Source organism: Oreochromis aureus, linkage group 4 (assembly GCF_013358895.1).
Source record: "Oreochromis aureus strain Israel breed Guangdong linkage group 4, ZZ_aureus, whole genome shotgun sequence".
In the NCBI taxonomy this organism is placed as follows: Eukaryota; Metazoa; Chordata; class Actinopteri; order Cichliformes; family Cichlidae; genus Oreochromis; species Oreochromis aureus.
Genome location: NC_052945.1, coordinates 24457655 through 24481874, shown reverse-complemented (window position 1 = coordinate 24481874; position 24220 = coordinate 24457655). Strand labels below are relative to the sequence as shown.

At 41.8% G+C, this 24220-nt stretch overlaps 1 protein-coding gene across 2 annotated transcripts in view; it reads left to right on the top strand.

Annotated features, from left to right (window-relative positions):
- The first annotated feature begins 4155 nt into the window (after nucleotides 1–4155).
- Nucleotides 4156–24220, top strand: part of LOC116311399 (NLR family CARD domain-containing protein 3-like) — a 33774-nt gene continuing 13709 nt past the window's right edge. Inside the window, exons 1-8 of one of the 2 annotated variants that reach the window (XM_031728501.2) lie at nucleotides 4156–4281; nucleotides 5282–5306; nucleotides 5420–5780; nucleotides 5974–5996; nucleotides 6088–6324; nucleotides 7891–9751; nucleotides 20985–21185; nucleotides 22527–22694. In XM_031728501.2, coding sequence (XP_031584361.2) covers nucleotides 5524–5780; nucleotides 5974–5996; nucleotides 6088–6324; nucleotides 7891–9751; nucleotides 20985–21185; nucleotides 22527–22694 — 2747 coding nt within the window. In that variant the 5' untranslated portion in view covers nucleotides 4156–4281; nucleotides 5282–5306; nucleotides 5420–5523. Of the gene's footprint in view, nucleotides 4282–5239; nucleotides 5307–5419; nucleotides 5781–5973; nucleotides 5997–6087; nucleotides 6325–7890; nucleotides 9752–20984; nucleotides 21186–22526; nucleotides 22695–24220 lie in introns of those variants that run through there. The other variant, XM_039611106.1, reaches the window with a different exon arrangement.

The window sequence follows — 24220 nt, the reverse complement described above, 5'->3', positions numbered from 1 at the left end:
GTTTTGTTTCACCCTTTGACCCTGCTAGTTCCACATGAGGTGGATGTTTTATTGCTGCAGACTAAAATGACATTCTTGTCACCTGCAAGACACTTATCTTTAATGTCACTGTTGCTCTCCCAGCCACACCTAACTATTAAACGGTGTACAACTTTGAATCCCTCTACACTGTTACCCACAGAGGAAGAGGGTACACCACATGTGTGTCGTGAGCATGTGGAAACACAGTGTAAACCTAGAAGTGATTTAACAGACATACCACTCACTGAGGGCAAGGTTTGGTTTGTTGATGGTTCAAGTTTCAAAACGGCAGAGGGAAAGACTAAAACAGGCTTTGCTGTTGTGGATGATGTAAAGGTCATCCATGCTGGGCAGTTATCACATTCCATGTCTGCCCAAGCAGCTGAGATAGTGGCTCTGACGGAAGCCTGCAAAGCAGCTGAGGGGCAGGCAGTGACTATATATACAGACAGTCAATATGCCTATGCCACACTTCATTTCTTTGCCGCTCAGTGGTCAAGACGAGGCATGACAACATCAACAGGGAAACCTGTGGAGCATGCGACACTTTTACAGGACCTGTTGAAAGCAGTCTTACTGCCCAGTAAAGTTGCGGTTTGTAAATGTGCAGCACGCACACGTGGCACTGACCCTGTTGCACTGGGCAATGCCTTTGCAGATAAAATTGCAAAGGAAGCGGCCCTTGGATCACATGGGGTTCATATTCTGACATCTCAGGAGCAAACTATGCCCATTACACATGATGTGTTAGCAGACATGCAGTCACACTCACCTCCAGCTGAGAAGCAACTATGGCTCACTAAAGGAGCAAGCCTGAGAGGTGATGTTTACTATCTTTGTGATAAACCTATATTGCCTAAAAACTTATATAGGACTGCTGCAATTTTGAGCCATGGGCTCTGCCATGTCTCCACAGCCGTGATGGTGGCAGCAGTCGAACGGCAGTTTTTCACACTGGGATTCAATGCTTATTCAAAACATTTTTGTAAAGCATGTTTAATATGTTGTAAACATAACGCTCAGGGGAACCTCAGACCTAGAAGAGGAAGGTTTCCCAGACCCAGCTACCCGTTTGAAGTAATCCATATGGATTTCATTGAGTTGTCTAACTGTAACACCTACAAGGTACTGCCTGGTAATTGTGTGCCCGTTCTCAAAGTGGGTTGAAATTGTCCCCACTAAGAGAGCAGATGCTATTTCAGTGGCTAAGGCAATATGCAAAAATGTGATCCCAGAGCATGGGATCCCCCAGACTATTTACAGTGACAATGGTCCTCATTTTGTGAATGAAGTAATTGAGAAAATGTCACAACATCTGGGGATAACACTGAAAAACCACTGCTCATACCACCCATAAAGTGCAGGGCTGGTTGAAAGGACTAATGGCACAGTAAAGTTGAGACTCAGGAAAACAATGGAGGAAACAGGCAGAACATGGGTAGACTGCATTGAGCTGGTGAAAATGTATATGAGAATTATGCCGACTGATAATGGTCTAACTCCATTTGAAATAATATATGGCAGGCCATTTAGAGTTCCAGTGTTTTGTATTGATAATGATAAAGCAGAAGAAGAAAACACACTAGCAGACTGGATGATTAAAATGTTGAAAAGCAAAGAAGTCACGAGTGCAAATAATCTGCCAGATGATTCTGTTTCTGTACAGGAAGAACGCCTGAAGCCAGGGGACTGGGTGCTGATAAAGGTCATAAAGAGGAAGTGCTGGTCGAAGCCACGGTGGGATGGACCGTACCAGGCTCTGCTGACAACACCAACAGCTGTGAAGATCGCAGAGCGACCCACCTGGATACACCAAAGCCACTGCAAAAAGGTGACACACATCCAGGCCAGCTCGGAGTAAGTGGCAGGAAGACCGGGTACAAAGGGGGGGGGAAAGCCTCCAGGGCCCCTCGTCTCAATCCGGTGAAGAAACCAACTGAGCCACAGGTACTCATCAGAATGGCTGGAAAAGTGTTGTCCACCCTGCTGGGTGTAATGGCTTTGATGTCGTCATGGTCAGCAGTGGAGACCCTGTATGTCCAAGGAAACCACACCCAATATCCTCATGGCTATTCTACAAACTTTTGGTGGCAGTTTATGAATACAACTGCTCACTTGAACAATAGGACGGACTGCTATGTGTGTGCTCATATGCCGTTGTCCGCATATACATCTGGATTGTGGCCGTACAGCATAACAGAGGACAGAAGTTGGTGTCTGTTAGGCTTAGCAACTCATCCTGGCTACAGAGTCCTCTGGTCCAAGGCCAACTACAGTACACCTCTGAACATCACCTGGAGTAAGTCACCACTTCTGAACTGTTCTGGACAAACTGACTTATTGGCCTGGCCTCAAGTGTCAGACCCGCTGCCAGACATAATATTGCTGAATAAGCTGAACACAGCTCAACTACCGTTGTGTGTGATGAACAATGGAACACTGTCAGTGGGGGAGCTGCCGCTTCACTTATGTGGATACATATACACCTACTGCCCTCCAGAGAATGAGAGCAGGTGTATGAAATGTTTGACCAGTGCGAAGTGTGCTGAGAACTTGACATTGAGGAGGACCGAATGCAAGGTCAACCTGGCTTACAGAATACCAGTAAAAGCAAAGAGCCAGAAGTGGACAGGCTGTGCACAGACAGTGCCGAGCAGTAAAGGAACAAGAGTGTTGGCTGATTGGTACTTCCTGTGCGGACATAAAGCCTTGGTGAAGTTATCGGATCATGTCTTCTTCATGGACAGAGTTGAACATCACCCTAGCAACCGACGGAAGCGTGAGGTGGATATAGCCTCACCAAACTCTTTTGGAGTGACAATAGACACTGGAGTGCCGCGGGAATTCCGCATTTGGGGTGGAGGAGCTAAGTTCTTCCAAAGTTTGATCCCAAACATCGGAGTTGCAGAGGTGCGGGATCATGTGGAGATCAACCGGTATGCCCTACTGCGACACATTAATCTCACTAAGACTCTGGGAACAGCCTTAGCGGAGGAGCAAAAGGCCATCAGAACGATGGTACTGCAGAACAGGCTGACCCTGGACTTGATAACAGCATCACAAGGAGGAGTGTGTAAGCTGATTGGAGAGACGTGTTGTACGTTTATCCCGGATGGCTACACGACTGGAGGAGACATCTATGAGGCACTGCAGAACTTAACTGCTCTGCAGAAATATGTGGCGGACCACACATCAGGAGGAGACGCGTCCCAAGGCTGGATAGCCTGGTTGACATCTGGACCATGGTGGAATATGTTCTTAAAGTTTTTGACTTCCATTCTTACATTGTTGGCATTGTTTTGCTTGTTTACAGGTTGCATCCTGCCATGTGTAAGATCGATGGTGAATAAAATGATTGCTAACACTTCTACCAACTACATACTGTTGCAGCAGAGTGACATGGATGCTAAGGCTAATGTGTGTGTATGAATGAAGCCTGCACTGAAAATGGTGACAAGTGGTGTAGAGCTGAAGAGATATATATACGCCATATAGCCTTATAAAATGACAATACAGGGTGGTGATGTTGGGTTTATATTTTATTATTGTCATTTGTATTAGGAAACATGTAATCATTTGTGTTTAGAAGTATATAGTTGATGGCATATTGAAAGAATGTCTCATCCCAGGAGGTCTGTAACAACGCTGTGTAGCATGAAGAGGGGAGTGTGTTCACTCCTCTTCAGAGTGTTCTGGCATAGATCACACACCTCCTAGGAGAGGTCGTATCTTCTCTTGCTGATATATGGTATAGCAAACACACGTATATCTGGTTAAGTATAAGAGCCTTTTGTTCAGATGTACCGCTAGACTCCTGGCACCAGCTTTGGGGAGTCTTCACGGGGTCACATTTTGACCCCACACATATGCACACACACACACACACACACACACACACACACACACACAAGGTATTCTTTGTTCACATGTATACCTATGTAAGCCGTCATATGTTAATGAACCTATGCATATTCATGTAACCACAATAAAAGGAGTGCTATGGGGAACCTGGCTGAGAGTCTGACGGAGGTCAAGTGGGTGGAAGGACACTTGGCTCCAGGCAGGCCTCCTCATGCATGAGTAACACTAAGAACGTTGCCTACTTGTGTCTTGTTCTTTGCTGTGTAGCAAATTGTCCTGAACGTTCCAGCGAATAGGTTTGTGCTATAAACCTATCAGCCGGAGTACCCAGAGAGAACCCACACAAACACAGGGACAACATGCAAACTGCATGCAGAAAGGCCCCGGCAGACCCAGAAGGTAAGAACTCAGGATCTTCTTGCTGTGAGGAAACAGGCTAACCACCCAACACTGTGCTGCCCCCAAATTTATACTCTTTTAATGTATTTATTTTATATGATATATTTTATATTGTTATATTTTTATGCCCCTACTCTAGCAGGGCGAGTTTTGTGTCTTGAGCTGTGAGTCTTTGAATTTGTGCAGAATGTGTGGATTATCTGTGGTGTTAGGTGGGTTAGAGGCACTCATGTTTTATGTTTTAAAGAAAAGAACAATTTAAAGAATTGTTTAAAGTCATGTAAACATTGCTCAGTTATCTGGATCTCCAGGTTAAAGAGTTGCACCTCATCTAAAAACAGTAACACCACTGCACACTTTACATGCAGTTAGTCACCTGGCCACTAGAGGTTGCTTCTCTTTAACAAATAGGAGTTTATGGGACAGGACAGACTGTCTTAGCCAATTTTGTTTTATTACTACCTTGACTAAGATTCTCATTAAATAGCAACATGAGAAGCTACACTTGCACAAATCAAGTATTTGACACTTTAAATTTATAGGTTACAAAAGCTTTGTGAATGAGTGGATTATTATTATTTTGTACATGTACAAATAATATTTAAGACAAAAGGCTACACTGAAATCATGCACATCTTAGAAGAACAGCTGCAAAAATAAAATATTAATGTTTATTTCACTGGCACGTTACTCTTCATATATAAAATGCAAGAGACACTAATAAAGGTAAATGAAACATTTTAAAGCTGGCAGTTGTCTACCGTGAATGGGTTTACCTTAACAAATTAATAACGTGTTTGCTATTACTATCTGAACATAAAAAAAATAACTTACCAAACTGGTGATGTTACATTGCATCTGATTCTTTACACAATGTACAAAGCAAGAGAGAGAGAGAGCGAGAGAAAGAGAGAGCAAGAGAGAGAGAGAGGTAGAGAGAGTGAAAGCGATCAAGTGAAAAGAGAGATATTCACCCAGCCGACTCTCATATTTACTGCAGCTACTACAGGACGTCGAACACAAAGGTAAGAAAAATATATTAAACGCATATCACATTCACCCAATCAAATAACTTAGATGTCAATGATCATTAATACTCTGAATGCTTCATTTTTTTTTCTTACTTTTACTTTTACAGACAATGGAGGCGGTTGTAAAGCCACAGCACTAATGCAATAGAACATGGTAGCTTAGATCACACTTAAATGCTACGAGTCATTGAGCTGACACAGAAGAACAAACATGGGCAGCCAATGCTCTACACACAAGAGGGGTCAAAGGCAAAACAACAAGTCTGACCAAAAGAAAGAGGTTGTTTGCAGCACAGAGGAAAGTGGAGCAAATTCCTCCCTCCTAAGACGGCCGTCTCTGCAGGGGCTGGGGACTGCACTGAAGGAAGCAGGAGACCATTTGTCCAGACATGCAGAAGAAACCTTTGGAAAAAACAACTGTAGTGAGAAAAGCAGTGCACATGACTGTGCTGAAGTTAACACCCTCAGGTGAGACTTCATTATTTTTCATTCATAATAAAACTGTTTAGTCTTTTATTATCACAATGATTTTATAAAAAAATGAATATACAATCAGTGTAACAACATCAATGTAAGATGTAACTCTTACTTTTTTCTTTTAAAACATAATATAGTTTACACATTAACCACTTACAGTAACTTTGTTTCTGTCCTTTGTCAGTCCTTGCTCCAGCAAGAAAAATGGTGAGTTAAAGTTAATCATTTTAAGACGAGCTCTGATCATAAATTACCCATTAAAATGCAATCTCTTACAATTAATTTGTGTTTTTTAAAGAAGCTGACTGGGTGGACAGCAACAGGTCTAAGCTCATTCAAAGCGTCACTTTAGTGATGCCAATAGCAGATGAAATGAGACAGCAAAGCATGATCCATGAAGAGACATACAACAAAATTGCTGCTGCAGCAACAAGCCAGGACAAGATGAGGGAACTCTACAAGGCCCTGACTACTCAAGAAGTCAAATCTGCTTTCTACAGAAGCCTCCAAGAAATTCAGCCGGAGACATGTGAAAGTATGTAAGGTGTTTGGGTGAAACATTTTCTTGTGCAACTGCCCTGTTATTTATTTTTTTTCATTTAATGCATAAAAGATAAGACAATTTTGACATACAGGTAATTCTGCAAAAGTTGTTGAGAAGGCTTTCTATACTTTACCAAGTTAAAGGATAATACATAACTAAAGGCTAGCTAGTAAGACTTTTACATAAGATTTAAGCACATGAAATCTATGGAAATATTTTCTGTGTTAAAAAAAATGTTTTGGACTCAGATATTTTAGTGCATATTTGGAACCAAGCTCAATTTTTCAGATCCAAGTAAACTGATCTCACCAAGCAGATCACTGCATTTGGCTATAGGTGTGGTTGTAGCCCAAAGCCCACACCAGTACCTCCGACACACAGCTACGAGCTACTCCGGGTCACTCGGCTTTCTGAAATGATTTCTCTGCTTTCTAAGATGTGGTCCCAACTCTGTTAACAAAAGGTCAAACAGCGACACCCAAAATATGTATGATAGTGGTTGTGATGAAAATTCAAGTCCTTGATCAAACCACGAATTTGCCCCTGCTACTGCCTTTTCAGAAAAATGGATGAACCCAGAATTTCTTTGTTTTTTGTTTAGAAACAACAGGACGGACTTAATTAGTTTCACAGTTTCACAGATGGCGAATCTTTTGCAAAAACACATGTTTGGTGTGTAATGGCCCAAATGCTGAACTCATGGATACACATTGTTGGGTGTAACGAGTTATAAAGTAACGCATTGCTGTAATTACTTTGGATTTTTCTGTAATGGAGTAAGTTAATGTGTTACTATACTAAATTCAGTAATTACACAACAGTTTCAGTAGAGAGGGAAAAAAATCAGATGTTTCTTTTCCTGCGTCCTTGTGCTACAATCAGCTGATTTGTGTTTATATGCATGAGGAGGAAAATGGTGAAGAAGTATATCAATGCAGCTTTACTAATTTGTATTGCCCAAAAGGACAAAAGTGCAATGGTAAAGTCGAACTATAATTCGGACTAAAAAAATGCATAACTGGCAACACAACTTTGGTTCTTTACCAGGACAGCATGCTAACACAAAGTTAGTCAAAAACCCAGAGTGATATTAAACTGAATCCAACCCCAGCCCAGCAGCCAAAGTCTGCTCTTCAACAGGTAACAAAGGCAGTGATGAGCAGGCAGGCTTGAAGTATCTAGAGGAATAGTGGCGATCAATTTGAATTGTCTATGGGCTGAAAGTTGATTCTGTTCATCTGGACGTAACGTTTTCAGCTGGAGAAACATTTCATCACCCGTAACTTCTTCAGTCTTCAGGTTTCCCTGACCTTATAAACAGTACATTTGCATACAGTTGTGTAACTAATTACTTCCTCTGGTTAGTAATTAAATAACATGCTGCATTACTTTAAAGAACCCAACACTGTACATACATACATATATAAATAGTTGAGTAATAGAGTCCACACAGACAAAAGTTCGAAGAAACAAGAAATAAAAAAAACTATGTAACCCTGGAACTACACCAGGGATAATGATAGTTATAAGATTGTTCTTTTTCCTCTTTACCTACAGCAGAAGATGTTATCAAGGAGGTCATCAAAAAGAACAAAGAATATCTGAGGCAAAAGTGTCAGTGGCAGCGGGAAGGCACTGAAAAGTCTTCTATCGAGGAAAAATCATTGGATAAAATTTACACAGAGCTTCACGTTATAAAAGGAGAGAGTGAACATGTCAATGAACAACATGAGATCTGGGAGATTGAAGATAAAGCAAGAAATCAAACTGTTGAGGGTACTAAAATCAACTGTAATGACATCTTTAAACTTGAGCAAGACTACAAAGAAGTGAAAGCAATTAGGACTGTGATGACAAAGGGGATCGCTGGCATTGGAAAAACTGTCTCTGTGAAGAAGTTCATCCTTGACTGGACAGATGGAAAAGCCAATCAGGACTTGGACTTCATCTTTATGTTTCCATTCAGGGAGTTAAATCTGGTCCAAGATGATCAGATCAGCTTTGAGAACCTTGTGAAAACATTCCATCCAGAGCTTAAAACCATAGCAGTCGTGAGAGCTTTGGCTGAACGTAAAGTTTTGTTCATCTTTGATGGTCTTGATGAAAGTCAACTTCAGCTGAAATTCAAAGAAACCACAATACTGGATGATGCTACGAAGGTGTCCTCAGTGGACACTCTGGTGACCAACCTTATCAGGAAACATCTTCTTCCCTCTGCACTTGTTTGGATAACCTCGAGACCAGGAGCAGTTCAACGCATCCCTATTAAGTATGTCGACCAGTGGACCGAGGTCAGAGGATTTGATGATCCACAAAAAATAGAGTACTTCAGAAAGAGAGTTGAGGACGAAGCAGTCGCTGAAAAAATAATTGAACACATAACAATGTCACGGAGCCTGTACATTATGTGTCACATACCTATCTTCTGTTGGATTGCTGTACGTGTTTTTGAGTATTTGATGTGTAAAATGGGAAACACAAAAGATGAAAACCCTAAAATACCCACAACTCTTACCGGGATGTACACACACTTCCTTCTTATTCAGATGACGATAGCTAATGAAAAATATGGCGACCAGGAAGAGCCTGATACAGCAGAGCTCTTTAAGTCAAATGAAGAGTTCATTTTGAAATTAGGCAGGTTGGCTTTTGAACAACTGGAAAAAGGCCGGATCATATTCACTGCTGAAGATCTGAAGAAGTACGACATAGATATAACAAAAGCTGGAGTTTACTGTGGGTTGTGTACAGCAATATTCAAAGAAGAGAGCGTGTTTTTCACAAAGAAACTTTACTGCTTTGTGCATCTGACAGTTCAGGAGTATTTTGCTGCTCTCTTTGTATATCATAGTTTTGCAAACAAAAAAATTGATTCTGAAAGTCTCAAGGATTTCATGCTAAAAGGATCTGATGAAAAGCTCAAGTCTATCTTGGAAACAGTTCCAGTCGATCTACCTTTGAATGAACTTATTGAAACTGCAATCGCTAATTCGACTTCTAGAACAACCGGAGAACTGGACATGTTCCTCAGGTTCCTCATTGGCTTGTCTCTGGAATCAACACAAGACCTGCTTCAAGGCCTGATTCAACAGACTGAAGAACACTCTGCAAATATTGAAGAAATTCAGTCAAGTCTATTAGAAATAGATTTATTGGACTGCTCAGCTGAAAGATGTCTGAACCTTGTCCACTGCCTGACTGAGCTGAAAGACAGTTCCCTACATGATTCAGTACGAAAGTATCTGAAACCAAATTGTTTTCCTGAATCACCGCTCTCTCCTGTGGAGTGTTCAGCTCTGGCTGACCTGATTCTAATGTCAAACACACCTCTGGATGAATTCAATCTCAAGAAATACAGACCATCAGGAAAAGGTATCTTTAGACTTCTTCCAGCTGTGAGAAACTGCAGAAAAGCAAGGTGAGTTGGTTCTTTATACAAGAGTGTTATTAAGTTCAGCAACTCAAGAGCACTGCGATATTTCCCTGTAGCGTGCGGGCTGTTTTGGGCTGTTGTGAACAGGCAAATTGATAAGCAAGCTTATCAGTAAACTTTAACGTAAGGGACGATGTAATGTCCTAACAAAAATAATACAGTAAAGCAGTAAATTCAAAATAAAGCTAATGAAATAAATAAAAGGAGACTGAAGAAGAATTGTAATGTTTTTGATGCAAGGTGTTGAAATCTTCACTCTATACCTCCGGTCCTTTTGTCACCCAGCTGAAAAGAAACACTCTGAAGTCACAAACACCTGTAATGCTTTTATTTAAAAAAAAGAACCTCTGTGCAGAGGGAGATGATGCAACTACAAGCAGATCTGAGGGGCAATCCCGCAGATCCTTACATTTTATACCTTGTGGTTGCACCCCTAATGGTCAGCTACAGCCTAAATGACCATATATGGATATACATAGCAGTATGTCTGTGTGTGTGTGTGTGTGTCTGTGTGTGACCCATGTTCAGACCCTTATAAAGGCTATGCGGTACCCTCTGCACCTCAGGGGGAAGGGTAACAAACGTCTTCTCTTTTTCCTATCTGTTCCATACATTTATAGCACCCCCCAACTGTGGCTTTATGTTTATCTTAGTTAGGCAGCTTTTACTCCTTATTTTATGACAGACAGACCCCCACTGTTAATAAATTCCCCAATCTAAAAATAACACACACAAAGAATACAACATTAACACAAACATACTTATTCACCCGCATCTAGACAAATCAAAACCTTCATTCAACAAATCAGAATCAGAAGACTTTATTTATCTCCAAGGGGCAATTAACAAACAACCGAGCAGCATACGTTGAAGACAAGGACAATAAGAACAGGCAATAGGAGTGAAATAATAAATACACAGAATATACAGTACATACAGTTTTAAAATTACACAGTTTTAAAATTAAAGTGACTGAAAGGTAAATAAATAACTGTAAGTGACTAAAAATGAATAAAGTGTCAGTAGTATAAGAAGAGTGTAGTTTATGTTTATGGGTGTGGGAAATGTTCTTATTGGCTGGAATTAAAAAGCAGAGTGGCTTTGAGGACAAAGGTGGCTCTCCTCCTCTCAGTCCTGCAGGAAATGCAGCGGAGGCGTCGCCCAGAGGGGAGCCATTATGTGAGAGGGGTCGTTGATGATTTTGGCTGCCTGTCTAAGGGCCTGTTGGCTGAAAAACCTGTGCCAGAGTTCTGACAGGCAGTCCAATGATTTTAGAGCACACTGATGCAGTGTGCTGCAGTCTGTTCTTGTTCTGAAGGCTGAGGGAGTGGAACCAGCAGGTGATGGAGAAGGTCATGATGCTTTCCAGGAAGGCATAGTAGAAAGTCATCATGATGGGTGTGCTGACTCCAAAGGAGTTGAGTTTCCTAAGGAGGTATAGCCGTTGGTGGCACCTCCTGAGAATCTCCTCTGTGTTGGTAGAGAATTTCAGGAGGTTGTCAAAGATGGTTCCCAGGTATTTGTACTCCTCAACTACCTCCACTGGCTTCCCATGGATGGTGGTGGTGACTGAAGCAGCCAGATCCCTCTGCCTACTGGAGAAGGTCACCACCATCTCCTTGGTTTTGCTCACTTTCAATTCAAGGGTAAATTCTTCTCCTGAAATTGCTGCTGTATGGTTCTGAGGACTGAGACTCAGGTGGAGCGCAGGATTCATTCAGAGAAGAAAGTATTTCATTATATTCAAGATTCAGGAAAGCCTTTATTTGTCACATGCAAGTTGCCCCTCCCCCCAATAATACAATTGGCAAGTCGAGGAGGGGACAAAAGAGACCTCTACTCATGCTGGGCTCCTATGGGAGGACAGCATGAGAACAGAAAACAAAAAAAAACCCCAAACTCCTCTGCACAGAGAGCACATAAATGTCCACATCACAACGCCATGAAGCATGTGACAAGCAACAGGGATAGGTAAGGGGTGAGAAGTAAGCCGATGCAGACACAGCCATCCTGCCCTGCAGCTATTCATCCAGCGCTGTGCTCATCATCATCATCATTTATTTATATAGCACTTTAAAAACACACCTGGTAGACCAAAGTGCTGTACAATACAAATATGCATATAGTAATAAGATAGCAGAAACCAGACATAGCAATAAAATTAATAAAAAATGTCAGTTACCCACAGAGTTAAAAGCCAGGGAACAAAAATAGGTTTTTAATAAAGACTTAAAAACTGGCACTGATGTAGCCTGTGTAATATGGAGAGGAAGGTTATTCCAAAGCATCGGCCCTGCAACAGAGAACGCTCGGTCTCCTCTAAGTTTCAGCCGTGACTTTGGGACCGAAAGCAGCAACTGCTCAGCTGACCGAAGGGAACGAGTGGGGACATGGGGCTTCAACAAGTCAGACAAATAAACAGGTGCCAGATCATTTAGAGATTTAAAAACCAATAAAAGGACTTTAAAACGGATCCGAAATTCAATTTGAAGCCAGTGTAGAGAGGCCAAATCGGAGTGATGTGATCAAATTTCCTTCTCCCAGTTAAAAATCGTGCCGCAGCATTTTACACTAGTTGCAAACGTGACAAAGTGCCCTGCCCAACCCCTATTAAAAGAGAATTGCAATAATCTAAACGTGAAGTAATAAAGGCATGAATAACACTTTCCAAGTCACGCTTGGAAAGAAAGGTTAAACGTCTGAGGTGATAGAATGCTGATTTTACCACCCTGTTTACGTGGTCATCAAAGTAAGTGCAGAATCAATTTTTACTCCGAGATTTGTGATCGAACTCTTTAGTTGGGAAGTCAAAGCTGCAAGAACAACATCTGGAGTGTGAGAAAAACGATTTGGGCCAAATAAAATCGCTTCTGTCTTCCGATCATTAAAATTTAAAAAGTTTTTTGCCATCCATGCTTTAACATCAGTAAGGCAGTCAAGCAGAGGTCGACTTGGGAGACTATCAGAATGACTAAAAGGTAAATAAAGCTGGCAGTCATCTGCATATAGATGGAATGTCACTTTATGTTTTCGGAAAATCGCGCCAAGAGGCAAAAGGTACAGTGAAAACAATAATGGCCCAAGAATAGATCCCTGTGGCACACCCCAAAGCAGAGGGGCCACAGAGGATGAAGCCGACCCCAACTTAACAAAAAAGGTTTTAATCTAAACCAGATAAAAAAAATTTAAGAGATAGGACTTTAACCACAAAAGTGCCGCACCAGAAATTCCCACACAGTGCTCTAAGCGGGAGATCAGCAAATCGTGATCCACTGTGTCAAATGCAGCGGTCATGTCCAACAAGACCAGCACTGCATATTTACCACGGTCTGTCGCTATCAGGATGTCATTCAAGTTGGTCAAACAATATGGAAAACCGCTCGGCGGTATCTGAGCCAAAAGCACGATAACATCGAGCAGGTACAGCCCGCTTAACAGGATTAAAAAGAACAATGTCACATAAAATAGGCATATGGTCAGAGAACACGGCATCCTCGACGAGTACGTTACGGACAAATAAACCATGTGATTGTCATGGCTGTGTGCAGGCAGGCCGGGAGGAAGGACCCAAAATGCAGGACTCGGAGGCAGGTGTAAACTCAAAACACGCAGCTTTATTGCTGGGCAGAAAAGGCGCATAAACTAAACTAAACTGAGAATACAGAAATAAACTTAGCAAACAGGCAGGCTAGCAGACGAAACACACAGATTACTAGAGGGTAGGAGACGTTAACGACGCGACAGTGAGCACAGGAAAACACAGGGCTTAAATACACAGAGGGAGTCATCAAGGAATTAGAGACAGAAGGAGAACACAGCTGGGAGGAATAAGACCTAACGAGACAGGGAGAGCAAAGCTGGAACACTGACATCAGACAGGAACATGAACCTTCAAAGTAAAACAGGAAACAGAACACACGTAACTAAGACACGGACTAGACAGAGAGAGGCAGACTTGACGCTGAACTAAACCGGCAATAATAACAAAATACAACCCGAACCTTAGTCATAATGCAAAGACATACCAGAATAACTGAAACACAGATCCATAATAAAAATCAACAAAGCACCAGAGAAAACATAAAGAACAATCATTCAAAACCAAAACATAAGGAACTCAAATGCTGGGTCGATCCGACCCAGGACCGTGACAGTGATAAAACAAAGTCCAGTGTGTGACCACGTTCTTGAGTGGCACCTTTAACAGACTGAACAAAATTAAAAGAGTTCACTAAGTCCAGAAAGTCCTTGGCCAGGGCTTCCCCAGGCAGCAGACGTGTATATTAAAATCACCAAGCAAAACGATCTGGTCATACCGTGATGCACAGTCGGCAAGAAACTCTGAGAACTCGGATAAAAACTCTTTATTATATTTTGGGGGCCGATAAACAATCGTACACAACAGCGAAGACGAGTGGCCCAGTTCGCACAAACAGAGTTCAAAACTGGTGTGGCGTGTCAATGGGGATAGCTGCTTAAAGTCAAGATGTGCCTTAAAAACAACAGCTAGCCCTCCTCCACGACCAGAAACTCTCGGAACACTAAAGAAGGCAATAATTCAGAAAAGGCACTTAACTCACCAGGTGGAATCCAAGTTTCAGTCAAGCAAAGAAAATCCAGCGCATGGGAAGAGAAAAATTCCTTCAAAATGAATGTCTTATTTGCCACCGATCTGGCATTAATTAAACCCAACCTGAGAGGAATTGGCTCGGGAGCTTCCGAGGCGGTAACAACCAGATCCATGGGTTGGAGGTTGCGCATACGCACAACACGAAATTAAGTGTTGTGCTAGAAAAATACTCTGACAGGTAAAATTAAGTGCCAAACCATCCTACTTTTGTGAATGTGACCTACAAGCATACTTTAACAGCTAAAATTTAGTGGCAAATCGTCTGACCTTTGTTAATCTGAGCTAGAAGCATATTTTAACAGCTAAACGCGAAAGGTGACTTCCACGTTCTTATGGTACGTGCTGGGTTATGGATAAAATCAAGTGGAATGACGCTCCCGTGGTAAGAGACGTTCCAGCCCTGTATTGCAGCCCTAAACCTAACCTAACCTTATCCTTAACCCTAACCGTAACCTTATTCCTTTCCTTAACCAGCACTTTAATGACGTTAAATACTGTTTTCGCAAGCGATTTTAAGGAAAAGAGCAAACATGTGTAGATTGAGTCCAAACGGTTCTCATATGTCCTCAGTTTTCCGATGTTGTCATTTAGGAACGTGTTGGGTGCCCGAAAACGTAATATGTTGACGATTTGTCATCTAGCGTAAAATGTTACGCTTTGGGAGTGAGAACGAGTTGGAAGAGGGTGTGAATTGCATTCAGGGACCAGTTGATCAAATCCATAATTCCTCTTTTGGTTTTAGAGAACAGACTGTGAAACTCTTCCAGGGTAAAGGGAGAGAAGTAGACAAGACTAGACAGAGACATGAGAAAGCCAAGCAGGAAAGATAAGGGAAGGGAGAGGGAGAAAGTGCGACCGCTTTCGTCAAGAGCAAGAGTGAAACTAAAATCTGTGTGTAACAACAGACTTTTGCAGTGTGCAGAACAACACATAACAATATTTATCAGATTCTGAGATGTGTGTTAATGAAGATGCAGCTACTGTTCCATATGTTTAAATGTGTCTGTGTACAACCATAAATACTTGAAGTCAATATTCCACATTATAACATTAAAACATTCTACCACAGTAACACAGTCACATCAATAGCTGCATTTTGACAGACGTGGAATCATCACCATCATCAATGTGTTATATAATAGCACATTTTAAGGAAAGTAAAAGAAAGAAACACGGAAACTGTGATATTCTTGTTTGGGGTCTTGAAAAGATCAGAACAGAAGGACGTAGATACGTGCTTTATTGAACAGCAAGACATCACACACTAACTTGTTGTTTTCTTAGCGGTGCATAAAACTACCCTTTTCTGTTATGCGTTGGTCAACCAAGAACTAGCCCTGTAACAGGCACTTCTGTATTTTACCACTGGGGGGCAACAATTTACTCTATTACATTCCTCCCCTTTTAGATTTGTAATTGAAATAAGCAACCCTTTAAAGAATGTATTTCATTGCCCCCCCCCCCAAAAGAAATATTCTGCGGCCCTTTCGAACAATGAACAAATATAGCCATTACTTGTATTATTAACTGCTCACTTCTAAAATAACTGGCAGTAATTAACTAAAACATAATTCTACATTTTCAAAGATTCAGTCTCTTTGGGGGAACTCTGCGTCTCTCTGGGTATCTGCGTGTCACAGATGGACTTTGGGTGGTTTCTGGGATGGATACTGGTGGTTCATCAGTTGTCTGTTTAGGTGGTTCAGGAGGTGAGGGGTGTGATGTTAAAATCCCAGGTGGACTGGGTGGTATCTCTGGAACAACACCATCCATAATCACTTCTGGTCGTCCCTCTGGAACCGGTGAAAACATAACTGGGGGTTTCTCCACAGTCTGTCTCCACTGCAACAGGTGGTCCACATGTATTGTGCGTGTTCTCTGTCCCTCTCGTATCAGGTAAGTAACACTTCCCATTTTCTTCAGAACTGTTCCATGAGTCCATTTCGTTCCCCCCCCCCTGAAGTTTCGGATTCGCACAGCGTCTCCCTCCGAAAAAACACGAACAGGTTGGGTTCTGCAATCATGGTGTAGCTTCTGCTCAGACTGTTTCTGTTCAATGTGTCTGCTTAGTTCAGGTTTCAGCAGGCTGAAGCGAGTCCGGATCTGACGTTTCAGGAACAACTCTGCTGGTGTACGACCCGTCACAGTGTGCGGTGTACTGCGATACATAATAAGGAAGTTTGCCAAACGATGACTGAGTGGCAATGTGGCCTTACCATCTGCTTCCAGCACATTCTTCATCAGGGATCGTTTCAGGATTTGTACTGACCTCTCTGCCGCCCCGTTTGATGCAGGATGATAGGCAGGAACAGCTGTGTGTCTGATCCCATTTAACTCCAAAAACTGATTGAATTCCTTTGACACAAGTTGAGGTCCATTGTCTGAAACAAGCTCTTCTGGAAGTCCATATGAAGCAAATAACCCTCTCAAAACCTCAATGGTGTTGTGTGAGGTAATGGATGGCATAGGGAACACTTCCAACCATTTTGAGTGACTGTCAATGACAACTAAAAAGTACTGCTTGCCTTTTTCAGCGAAATCAATGTGAATCCGTTGCCAAACTCTCTCAGGCCACTTCCACGGATGGAGTGGTGCAACGGGTGGTGACTTCTGCACAGCCTGACAGACTGGGCAGCTTTGAACCAGTTCTTGTATATCACCATCACAACCTGGCCACCACAGGTAACTGCGGGCTAGTGCTTTCATCGACAGATACCTGGATGTTCATGATGCAGGTCTTCCAGCACTTTCTGTTGGTAAACTGGTGGAATGATGACCCGTTGTCCCCAAAGAACACATCCTTGTTCTGCTGACAGCTCGTGTCTGCGTGTAAAGTAAGGCTTAAGTGATTCGTCTTGCATATAACTCGGCCACCCATTCATGGTGTAGCTCCATACCTTGCTGAGGATTGGATCCTTCATGGTTGCTCTCTCAATGTCTTTAGCTACTATTGGTAGCTCTTCCACGTGTGAGAAATAGAAGATACTCCCTTCCTCTGCAGTGTTGTCTGGTGTATTCCGAGGTAAACGTGACAACGCATCTGCATTTGCATGTTCAGCTGATCTCCTGTATTCAATGTCATAATTGTATGCCATTAGAATAAGAGCCCAGCGTTGCATTCTTAGTGCAGCGAGTGTTGGGACAGCTGACTTTGGCCCTAGTATAGCCAGCAGTGGCTTATGATCTGTTATGAGGGTGAATTTCCTTCCATACAGATATTTATGGAATTTCTTTACTCCAAAAGTTATGGCAAGGGCCTCTTTTTCTATCTGGGCATACTTTCGCTCAGCTTCAGTTAATGTTCTTGATGCGAATGCCACAGGCCTTTCCTCTCCATTTTCCATGACATGAGAGATGACCGCGCCCACCCGTGGGTGACGCATCGCAGGCTAACTTCAATGGCAGATTTGTGCTGTAATGCACCAACACTTTGTTCTGCAGCAGTAGAGTTTTTGCATCTTTGAATGCTTTTGCACATTCCATAGTCCAAATCCATTTAGCATCTTTTCTTAACAGGTTATGCAAAGGCTGAAGAATGGTGGATGGATTTTCCAAAAATCGACTGTAGTAATTTAGAAGACCAAGAAAGGACTTCAGTTCAGTGACGTTTGTTGGTTCTGGTGCATTTGCTATGGCTGCTACCTTTTCCTCTAAAGGATGCAGTCCATCCCCGTCAATACGATGTCCCAGGTACTCCACACTGCTCTGAAGAAAATGGCACTTGGAAAGCTTCACTCTGACACCATGCTTCTCCAGACGTGTGGGCACTTCCTCCAACCTCTTCAAATGCTCCTTTTCAGATGAAGCAGTGATGAGGATGTCATCCAAAAAGCAGGTCACATGCTCCATCCCTGAAGGATTTGATCCATCACAGACTGGAAAAGAGCCGGAGCACTGGAAACACCATAGCTGAGGCGATTGTACTTATAGAGACCTTTGTGTGTGTTGATGACCAGATACTTCTCTGATTCTTCATCTAACTGTAGCTGCTGATAGGCATGAGAAAGGTCAAGTTTACTGAAGGATGTTCCTCCAGCTAAAGTAGCAAACAAATCTTCCGTGATAGGCAGTGGATATCGTTCCTCTTCAACACACTGGTTGACACTGACTTTGTAGTCACCACATATCCTAATTGTTTTGTCTGCTTTTGGCACAGTAACAATGGGGGATGCCCACTCACTTTTCTCAACCTTTGAAATAACCTTCACCTTTTCCAATCTGTCCAGCTCCTTTTCCACAGCTTCTTTTAGTGCATAAGGAACTGGGCGAGCTTTACAGAAAATTGGTGTAGTGTTTGGTTTAGTGTGGATTCTAGCTTTAAATCCCTTGATGCAGCCTTGGTCATCCGAAAACACTGCCTGATGGCGCTGAATCACTTCTAGTACTCCAGGCTTTGCTTCTTTCTGCACCAGTACCTTGTGTACTGTGAAAATCTGTTTCCAGTTCAGCTGCAGTTTCTTTAACCAGTTTCGTCCAATCAGAGCTGGTCTGTCTCCCTGAACAACGATCAGTGGTAGGGTGATGTTTTGAGTCCCATACTGTACTGGTAACATAATACATCCACGCACAGCAATGTGTTGGCCTGAGTAGGACTTGAGCTTTAGCCCACTGGCTGGTTTTATAGGGAAATGAGTGAGATGCATCTGATAATACTTGTCTGATACCACCGACACTGCTGATCCTGTATCCAGCAGCATGGTGGTGTTCTTGTTTCCAAGCGCAACATCCACTGTGTATCCCTTCTCACTGGAGGTGATGGAGTACATTGAATATACTCCAAAAGTTCAGCTTCATCATTCCTACTTGAGCATTCATCCTCAGTTTCCAAATACTGAGTTTGCTGACTGAAGTTTTTATTCCTGCAAGCACGTGCAATGTGTCCTATTTTGCACAAACATGACACTTTTCACTCTTAAATTTGCACTCACGTGCTGAATGCTTTCCACCACAACGATAACATGGTTGCTTCACTCCTGTGTCTTTTTTAGGTCCCTTCCAGTTCTTTGGCTTGTTATTGCCCTCTTGCCTGTTCTGTCCTCTCCATCCTTTGTTGGAAAAATTTGGAGCACTTGACAAGGCATTTACGTGGTGAGGGTCCTGGCGTCCCGAGAACTCCATCGTATTTTTCGAAGCGAGTTCCATGGATATGGCAATCTCACATGCACGTGGAAATGTAAGCTCTTTTTCTGATAGTAGCTTGCGCTGCACAGCATCAGAACGCAGCCCACTAACAAAACGATCCCTCAGGGCCTCATCCAAATATTGTCCAAAATCACATGTGGCTGACAACTGCCTCAGGGCGACAACATAGTCAGAAACTGCCTCCCTTCTTTCTGGTTACGTTTCTGAAAGCGAAACGCTCAGCTATCACCACTGGAGTCGGCTTATAATGCGCACTTAACGCCGCAGTCAGCGCTGCATATCCCATGGTACTCGGTACCCTCGGAGACACAAGATTCTTTAGCAGCCTGTATGTATCTGCTCCGATCACAGAGAGAAACGTGCACACTTTCTTCTCATCGGAAACATTATTTGCCAACATCCATTGCTCCAAACGCTCCAAATATGACTCAAAATCTTCCTTTGATTCATTATACTCTTCAACACGACCCACATGCATCGCCATGTTAGCTCACCAAAACTGTTCCGCTGCAGCCGTGAAGAAAAACGTCTTGTGTTTTTTCCCTTTACATGTGAACACAGCCCTTCTACAGCTTCTGGCACGCAGTGGAAATCTTTAGAATCCTCGTCGCCAGTTGTGATATTCTTGTTTGGGGTCTTGAAAAGATCAGAACAGAAGGACGTAGATACGTGCTTTATTGAACAGCAAGACATCACACACTAACTTGTTGTTTTCTTAGCGGTGCATAAAACTACCCTTTTCTGTTATGCGTTGGTCAACCAAGAACTAGCCCTGTAACAGGCACTTCTGTATTTTACCACTGGGGGGCAACAATTTACTCTATTACAGAAACCACTGTGTTTATGCACTGCTGAGAAAAGACATGCAGAAATTTTTTTTAATGTGTACCTTGTATATGTCTTGTGCCAGAAACCTCTCCTTCCTTTCCTCTAATGCTCCATGTTGAGATTGGCTTTGTTTCAGTAAAACACCAGTATTATTTTAGACCTTTGAATCCATGCACTCTGCTTTGTTAACTGATTAATCTCACATTGTGACATTAAACACCTACTTATTAAAAAAAAGAAAGAAAGAAAAAAAAAAGAAAAAAACCCCCATCCCATTCAGGTCATGATGTGACGTCTTATGGGTGCTATTACTGCCATTGCCAAGGTGTTTGCCACAAAGGAAAAAACATTCAGTGCTTCCTTTGTATTGACACGTTATTGTGAACAGGCTGATGTATAAAAAATTTTAAGTGACAATTTTAATTGATTGTAAGTTTCTAGAGCTGAGAAAGGGAAAACTGAATCCCTTTCCCCTGTGCGTGGATATAGTGTTAGACTGCAGATGGAAATGGGTTGTAATTCACAGTTCACATTTGTGTGATTTCAGTCAAGTAAATGATTTGTATGCTTCTAAAACATTATCATATATTGAAGAGTCATCTTTTTTCCTCTCTTCAGAATTTCAGGCGTGCATCTTTCTGTTTGGAAATATAAAACTATCGTTTCAGCTCTTCGTATGCCACGTTCTGTGCTGACTGAACTGCACCTGGTCAATAATACATTTGTCAGCATAAGTTATGAAGGTGAAGGTGAAGGTGAAGGTGCAGAGATATTGATTGATGGACTGAGGAATTGCCAGTGTAAACTGAAAACTCTTAGGTAAGTAAGAGTATTATTTTTCGCGATGTTTTTTGTTATCATTTGATGTTATGATTTTGTGATTTTTTTGCAAGCATTGTATATAGGAATTAATAAGAATTTAGCAGTTCTGATTTCATTATCGACATCACTTACCGATTAAATTTTTTATCGATCCTCTTATCTATTGTGTGTAAATGGAACTGATAAGCAGGATCGATAGGCAAGCAGATTAATAATTCCATGTGAAATTTAACTACTGGGAGAACTGGTTCAATTCCCATCTCTAAGTGTATACATGCAATCATGTGAAAAAGTAAATTTTCACTAGTGCTGTGAAAAACTAATTACACCTTTACTGCTTCCATAGGGATTTAGCTGGGTGCTGCTAATCAAATACATGATCATTAGTGTGACCACCTAAATAAAAGCAGCAGTTTTGGCTGGTGCATTCAGGTGTGTGTTAACACAATATCAGGAACTTTCCAGTAGCGGACATCCCAGGAAATTCACCCCAAGGTCAAACTGTGCAATGCTCAGAGAAACTGCAAAAATCTCGAGACCGACACTCAGACAAGCTTCAGTTAGCATGATAAATATTAAAGTTCATAATTATAAGCTGTATTATTAGAAAGAGTTAAAAAGAAAGGCATGTTTGGGGGTGTTGCCAGGAAAAGCCAGATTTTATCTAAAAAGAACATGGCAGCATCGTTTAGCAGGGTTGCATCTGAACAAAACACAAGACTTCTAAAGTAATGTATTTTGGACAGATGAGACCAAAGGTGACATGTTATGTACCAAGCATAAACTATATGCTTGGTAAAAAACAAACAGCCCCCACCTCATACTAACTGTTAAGCACATCAGTGAAGAGGCGATGCTTTAAGATTATTTTGCCCAGGACCTGGTACAGTGCAATCATTGGGTTGACCATGAAGCCCTCTGCATGCATGCTAATGTCACATCTTAGGCCATCTGTCTGACAGCTGTGTTTGGCTGAAATTACTCATGCAACAGGACAATGCCCCCCACACACACACACCCTACCCCCAAGCAGCACACTTCAACCTCAACCTAACTCAAATGCTGTGGCTTGACCTTAGCACAGTTTGCAATAACAAATACCCACAAACCTTAATTAACAGAAGTAACGATGTAAAGAAGAGTGGGCCAAAATTCCTCCACAATGATTTGATTAACATAAAATTGGACCGAAAACAATTACTTCAAATTATTGCTGTTAAATGTAGTTCTAAAAGCTATTGAGGTGTATTTTGTTTTTTATAGGACTGTGTGCAAACTTTTTTTTTCCATTACTGTGTTCATCTGCCACTTTTTACCTATTGTCCTTTATATTTGCAGTCTTTCTGGTCGCGGGCTTTCAGAAACACAGTGTGAAAATCTAGCTTCAGCCATCAAATCAATCATCCCAAATTTAAAAGAACTGGAGTTGAGTGACAACATACTGAGGGACTCATTATTCGCTGTGCTCTTCACTGGACTGGGCTGCACTAACCTGGAGAACCTCAGGTCAGTGTTAGATGTTATTTAGATGTTATTCCTTATCTGGGACTTAGCATTATGGCCTGAGATGACACGGCTTTGATCAGAAGTTATTTATACCATTATTGCCTTTCAGTCCCGCTTGGATCCTGCCCGAAAATGTCTAGGCAATAACCTTTCATGAATATGTGTGGGTAAGCCCACTAAGACCAACTAAGCACATCTATTGCTTTCTAAGAAAGTGCCCTTTCCATGTTTGGTCAATACAAAGTATGCATATGATTTTGCACCGGCAAAACTGGTGCAGGTCTCACTGAGTAACCATTGTTTTACACTATATTCTTTTGTGCGGTGGTTCTTGCATCAAAGACTTCATGAATGGGTAAGAGCCTATCCTATTACAGCCAAATGACAACCTGAAATGATTTAAAGAGTGGAAAAATACAAACCTTTGACCAGTAATTTCAGAAAGAAATTAAAAATGTTGATTCTGAAATGTTCAAAAGGAACATCTCCCTTCTGACACCAAGACTTAAATATGTGCCAAAGTGGCCATTGGCCACTTTGTTAGGTACACCGTTTCAATTGCTGTATGATTGGCTTCATATCTAATCAGCCAATCATTCGGCAGCTTAGTGCATTTAGACATGTAGATATGGTGGAACTAACCTACATAAAGCTAAGCATCAGCTACATAATCTACATAAAGCTGATTTAAGTGACTTTGAAGAGCCACAGGTGACACTCAGCCACTACTATTTCGGCCATGCCTTTTCCATGGGTTTTACCACTGGAATAGACATCCAGGGGATAAAATAGGTGGTCCTGCAGACCTCATCCATGACGTGCCAACTAGAATTGCTTACTGAGCACATCTGGTTTGTTGGTGAAAAGTGAATGTTTCATCCATAGGATTAATGTTAGCTAGCTCTACTTGCTCTATATTCTTCAGGTCCAAAAACAACATGAATGATAAGGAGAGCAAAGGGGATGCTCCCACTTTGCGAGGAAACAGTTTGCCAGATACACTTTGGGAGAGGTCGAGCCTTTCATGCATGCCCAGATTTCATTGTTCTTCCTTGTAGTGTTTACATTCTTGGTCCTGTGAGAACACACTCATTCATTGAGTGAAGTGACCAAAACGAAACCACAACTTCTTTTAATTTGTGTAATTCTAGTCATGTAACATCCTGCTATAGCACTTTAACACAGAGTGGACTTAAAAAAAAATACTACGGTTGTTACTTGTTGGCTTTGCAACTAAAGGCGAGTACAGATGAGCAGCCAGACTTCTGTGTGAAAAATTCTGTCCTGACTGTAATTAAATGAATGAATCACTTGTTAGAGCATGCAGTCTATGATGTAAAACAACACAGGACTTGTAGAGATGCCGGTCAATCAACACAGCACAGATGACCCTATTATGTTACTGGCAGAGACAATAAATTATAAATACACTAACAGGCATTTTGGGCTGTACATGGGCTTTTTTTAACCATATTAACACTTGAATCAAATTCCTCTCTACAATGTAAAATTGTCTTGAAGTGACT